The 6,032-nt window shown below is 38.3% G+C and overlaps 2 protein-coding genes across 2 annotated transcripts in view; one reads left to right on the top strand and one right to left on the bottom strand.

The window, feature by feature from the left end:
• JH06_4938 (hypothetical protein) overlaps nucleotides 1–4,759 on the top strand; it is a gene marked incomplete at both ends in the record, with an annotated part of 7,353 nt that extends 2,594 nt beyond the window's left edge. The window contains 4 exons of the mRNA XM_014670697.1: nucleotides 30–89; nucleotides 3,698–3,869; nucleotides 3,898–4,317; nucleotides 4,349–4,759. Of these exons, the coding sequence (XP_014526183.1) occupies nucleotides 30–89; nucleotides 3,698–3,869; nucleotides 3,898–4,317; nucleotides 4,349–4,759 (1,063 nt within the window). The remainder of the gene's footprint in view (nucleotides 1–29; nucleotides 90–3,697; nucleotides 3,870–3,897; nucleotides 4,318–4,348) is intronic.
• JH06_4939 (protein kinase) lies at nucleotides 71–2,676 on the bottom strand (the record flags this gene model as incomplete). The annotated part of the gene is given in 8 exon segments (XM_014670698.1): nucleotides 71–238; nucleotides 269–318; nucleotides 1,249–1,414; nucleotides 1,443–1,718; nucleotides 1,749–2,284; nucleotides 2,349–2,451; nucleotides 2,483–2,648; nucleotides 2,660–2,676. 8 exon segments carry the CDS (start codon nucleotides 2,674–2,676, stop codon nucleotides 71–73), a joined length of 1,482 nt encoding a protein of 493 aa, XP_014526184.1.
• Nucleotides 4,760–6,032: the final 1,273 nt, after the last annotated feature.

The raw sequence follows: 6,032 nt of genomic DNA, 5'->3' as shown, positions 1-6,032 counted from the left end.
TTTCTGATAAGTGAAATCAGGAAAACTAGGAAGATTGTGAATAATTACATTCTACAGATCAAATCAACATTCAGAGAGATACAGGAGGAGTACTATCATCAAGTTCTGTTGATGGATACTTGTGAGTAAAGTAGCTGGTATCTGTGTCACCATTCAGTGTTGGCTTCCACGGAGGTGGAATCTTCTTATGTAACAAAGCATCCCAATCCAATCCAGCAAAAAAGGGATGAGATTTGATCTTCCAATAACTCCTTTCATTTCATCCTACTTCTTCAGCATCCGAAGGACCACTTCCTAAACGAGTTAAAGGATTTCGATCTAAGAGTTTGGTAATCAAATTACAAGCTTGAAGACTGAAATAAGGCTAGAAATCAGTCATTCCATAATTCATTCACATTGAAACGTAATCGAGCTGTAAGGATCTTTGAGAACATTAGTCGACGGTTCTTATCATAGAATGGAGGCTATCAATGAATCATCTCTTCATTCTCTACCAAACCTCCAATCATTTCATACAACAGAGTACCTACACTCCACCAATCGACTGCTTTCCCATAGGGTTGGCCTGATAACACTTCAGGAGCCACATATTCAGGAGTTCCTATGAACTATCCTCCTCTCTCATTCCTACCACAAATCGTCTGAGCAACTGCTGAAGTTGTGTTTCCTTGTTTGGAAAGTCCAAAATCTGTAATCACCACATGACCATCTCGATCTAACAACAGATTCTCCGGTTTCATGTCTCTAGAGATGAGATGAATCCTTGAATTCGACCTGTAAATGATATTCTGACTGTGAAGATAACCGATCCCAAGAATCACCTCAGCCACATAGAAACGAGCTCGATCTTCTGTGAAATGACGACACTAAGATATGAAGAATCATTAGAGAATACGTGTTGGAGATGATAGAACAATGGACCTCCAGCCATAAACTGCATCCCCAGATACAGCTTGTCTTCAGTTTGAAATGCGAACTCCAATCGACACAAGAATGGATGATCAATCTCTTCCAGAATCTTTCTCTCACTCTTGGTATGTTCAACTTGATTCCGAGCCACAACAGTTGATTTCAGAAGAATCTTCAAAGCATAAACATGCTTATCTCGCTTTCCTCGAACCAGCAATACCTTCCCAAAAGAACCACGACCTATCACTCGTAATAACTGGAAGTCATCCTTTGTTAGAGGTTCTGTTGAATTGGATGAATTAGAAGGCACTAGATTTGAGGAATGACAAAAACAAGCACTTTCTTTCTTATAGTCAAAGTAACACGAACAACACACTCTGTAAGGAGTTTCATTCCCTCGAAATACCATCTTATATTTGGAACACATGGAACAACCACAAGAACGACAATGATGCTTCCGAACAAGAAAGGAGAATGGAATAAGACAGATTTGACACTCTTCAATCTAAATGAAACTCCCTTCAGATATCTACCATTGCATCAGGAACCCAATTAGAAGAGACAGGAAGAGTTGTAACTAACACTTCATGAGAAGATTGAACCGTATCAGAATTCGATCGAGCACGAGCAGATTCACCTTTCTCTTTCATCAGTTCATCCCAGAAGGTTTGAGCAGTGAAGGAATAATCTTCACAAGAACGTGTGAAGAAAGAGAAGATTGAGTTCATAGCTAAATGATTCACTAGTCCTGGATTGGTGTTACTAGGAGCTGTACTAATGCAAATACATCCTAATCGTTCTTCTTCATCCTATTTCTCATTCAATCATCATTCTCTTACATAGACTCGCTGACCCACTTCAACATCGGACACCATCCAATTCACTACATGTTGCTCAAGGAATGCTCGAGTCTCTTTGCTATCAGCCACTGTTAGACCAAAGTTCAAATCAGAGTGAAGCTTGTGAGTGGATTCAGTTAGAGCCATTGCTCGTAATTTGCTCAATATTGCTGCATTTCGTGCTTGAATGAGTGCTTTCGCTTGAGCACCTCCATATCCATAAGCCATAATCAATAGATTCTTCGATGAGGCCCGAGAAATGATTCGATCCCACACATACAACACATGTTTCTCTGGAGTTTCATTATATGGAATAGGAACTCGAATGGAGTTTCCTTCCTTGTCTACAGATTTATAACTATTCACATTGGGATTCAAGATGATGAGTCCCATATTTGCTTGCATTGCTCGATGAATGAATGGAAGCATTGTTCCTTTCAAAAGACCTTCATCAACACACAAACTACGACTCCAAATACCAGGATACGTTCCAGAAGATGGAATCACAATCACAAGTGTCTCAGACACCAAACAACCTATATCTCATTCTTCAACTCAAACAAACAAACCTAGACCTCAAATCAATCCAAAATATCCCACCTTTTGTTCCAAAGATACTACTACGCATACAAGTTTTACTATCAACATTTAAAGGAATGCCAATCTCTTCAAAACTGTAATCCATTACCATCTTCATTTGAACCTATTTTATAAAACCACTAGAACACAGAAACATATTGAGTGATTGCAGCAACAGTCAAAAGAGGATCCACAGTCAGATTGTTCATTGTGATCAATTCATTATTCTTCACGTAATGAAGTCTTCCATTTTCATCAAAACAAATACCCAATTCACGAAGTGCCTTCACTAGACCATTGATCTTGAAACTTGCTCCATACCTGGATCATACCCTGTATTGCGATCCATCCACAACTTACAACGAAATCGAGGATGATCACAGAGATATCACGATTCTTGGACAATTCGGAATTCTTGCGCCAACCCAATAACCGAAGAATCCAAATCCATCTCAATCTGGACATCAGGAGGGTGTTCATTCCATTAGCTGTATATTTTGTATATTTAGTAGGATGTTCTATCGATTGAAATAATGATATCAGAGAGCTAGCTTTACTATTGAGGGATGACACAACCTTATGAGTTGCCAGCTTCTGCAATCTGTGAAAAGAGTGGTATGATGTATCTTCATCAAGAAGAGAAGAAGAACCTGAAGAAATTCTTTTGTGTATTTGTTTTTGTCAGAGAGTTGAGGAATAGACAGTCCGAGGGAACCAATTTACATATGAGAGTTCACAGAGAGATGGAACAATTGAAGGGAGTTTTAACATTCTTGTTTGAGATTGGGTTTGTTTTGAGTTGTAGGGTGGTGCTGTTCGTATATTAGATTTAAAATTGTTAGATAAGACAGGGATTGAACTTTGTATCATTGTATCCTTGAGGTGTTGGTTTTAGAATAGCCAAATGTCACAAATACTACTTCAATGACTCCAGCTGAAATCAAGTCCAACAAAGACTGTCTTCGTTATTGTTTCTATGTGGATTCAACAGAAGAAGCTAACACTTGGATTAGTATTCTAATGCGTTGTACTTTTCCATTCTCATTTCTAAGTATTTGAATGAATTTGAAATAAGACTTAGAAGAATCGGAGTATAATGGAAGTGAAGAGCATCTTCGTGTTGCTTCTCCCTTTCCCAAAGTCAAGGGTAATCGAATGATGGATTGTGATATTCAGATATGGCTCCTCCTTATCGTCGTTCTCTATTGTGGGAGAAGTTACAACTCTGTGCGTTGCATTTTGATTTCAAGAAGGAATCAGAAGCGATGCGTCGTGATGTGAAACAATCTGTGCTGATGGAGTTATTGGATGTAGTAGAATCCCTTCCGTGAGTATGAGGACTGGGAATGATTTAGTAGTGATTTGGTGAGTGATGAATATGTGTTTCAAGAGATGATACAGAGTCTTGAACTTGCTCTATTTCGTCCATTACCAAAGGAAGATGAATCTACACTTATTAGTTCGATGGATGAAGACCTGATTCAATATGCTGATCCTGAATGGCCTCATCTCTCTATTGAATATGAGATCTTACTTCACATCGTAAGGGAAAAGGATGGATAAGACATAGGTGTTGTCTCAGCAGATCGATTCTACAATTCGTAAACACTTCATCACTTCCTCCTTCGTAACTCATCTTGTATCTCTGTTTGATTCAATTGATTCTCGTGAACGAGAGTATTTGAAGACGATCACACATCGCATCTATGGAAAGTTAACAAATCGTCGTGCATCAATTCGTAAAGCCATCAATCACACCTTCTATGAATTCCTTTATGAAACCAAATCACATCGTGGAATCTCAGAATTGCTTGAGATTCTTGCTTCCATCATCAATGGATTCACTGTCCCACTTCGACCTGAACACAAGTTGTCATTAGAACGATCTCTGATTCCTCTTCATAAGATGCGTCAATATGAGGAATATAACATGCAGTTATCGTATTGTATGACTCTCTATATTTCCAAAGATGTGACTCTTAGTCGACCTGTCTCATTGAATCTTTCTCTTCATGATATAGATCATCACTGCATTATTACGGTATTGGCCTACTGGTAACAGTGGGAAGGAACTAATGTTCCTAAATGAACTGGAAGATTTGTTGGATGGATTACAACCTGCTGATGTTCGATCGTATTGTGAGACATTGTGTCGTCGCTTAGCGAAATGTATTGATTCTTCTTGTTCTCAAGTGGTTGAACGTACTCTCTATCTATGGAATAGTCCTACTTTTGATTCTCTCTTTGTCAAAGATAGTCAGAATCTTAGTATTTTGGCTCCTCTGGTATACAAACCATTACGACAATGTGGTGACAGTAGTTTCAATGCATCGCTGAAGCAAATGTCACTTCATGTGATTGGGATTCTAATGGATGCAAATATGCCTCTTGTAGAAAAGCTTGCTGATGAGTATTTAGCATCTAGTGAATGATATGTGATGAGTGTTTGTTTGAAAGAGAGGAAAAAAGAGTTACAAAACCATGAGCATCTCCAATGATAAGTGTATCTTCAAAAGAAGAGAGAGAATGAATAGGAAGACTAGGAATGAAACAAGAAGGAGGAAATGACTTGAGATATTGATACTGATGAATAGAATGACCTGTTATCTGACTCAACCAACTCACTTCTCCTTGATTATTCGTTAAAACAAAGTGATTATCTGTTACAACACACTTGGATAATCTGTGTTGTCCTTGGATTTCCATCAATTGAACTCCTGAGAATAGATCATGACAAGTCATTGTGCTTGAATCAACACTAACAATACGACTATCAAATCTTCCTTCTGATGATAACACAAATCATTTAATCACAAACGATAGACAAGACTCAGAGACTGAATTGGAGAGGAATGAGTCTTTGGGATATGTTGGATGATGGAACCACTTCGTGCATCCCACAAACGAATTGATCGATCCTAGTTGATAGGAACAGAGAATAAGTACTTGATGACTAGTAACAAGGAGATAGAAATCAGGAGTTGATGAAAGAGTGGTGATTGAACTATCAAACAAGAAGGATTGAAGGAAATGCTGGGATTCCAAATCAACTAATGAGACTCTTTTCTTTCCTGTTGTGATAGCCAATCGTTCTGAACCCATTGTTATGAGATCCAGCTTCATTCCTGATTGTGGATACAAGGTGAAGGATGATGAAGTGGAGGAAAGATGATGAACAAAGAGAGTTCCATCATCAAGAATAGATCCTATCAATGAACCATGAACTGAGGAGTGAAGAGCAGGAGAAGGAAGTATCCATGAACACTCCATTTCATCTAGAGATGATTGAATACATTGAGAAGAACAGGTTTGAGGATTCCATTGTCTCACTTCAGTTCCACTAATTGAGAAGAAGGAATGAAGAGATTCACTAACAGCTACTGTTGAGATGGCAGTTTCTGATGCTTTCTAGATGAGACAAACCAAGGAGTATTACAATGAAATGAGGTTGAAATGAACACTCTTTGTCTTCTGTATCAAAATCACCACTACAATAATCAATATCCATTCTCTTTGCTGGTTCAGATTGACTAATCACTTGAATAATCTCTTCTCCAGATCCTCTCAACTCTTCTGTCAATTGGTTGATAGTGGAAGCCATTGTCTCTTTGAGAAGAAGAAGATCATCTTCTCGTTGTTGAAGTCTCTTCTTCAAGAGTCGATTTGTTCGTTCTTGTTCATCCAGAAGATTCTAATGGATAGTAT

This window comes from Blastocystis sp. subtype 4, assembly GCF_000743755.1.
Source record: "Blastocystis sp. subtype 4 strain WR1 chromosome Unknown seqid_0240, whole genome shotgun sequence".
NCBI classification, from domain to species: domain Eukaryota; class Bigyra; order Opalinata; family Blastocystidae; genus Blastocystis; species Blastocystis sp. subtype 4.
The sequence above is the reverse complement of the archived record's forward strand: the minus strand, read 5'-3'. Positions and strand labels throughout refer to the sequence as shown.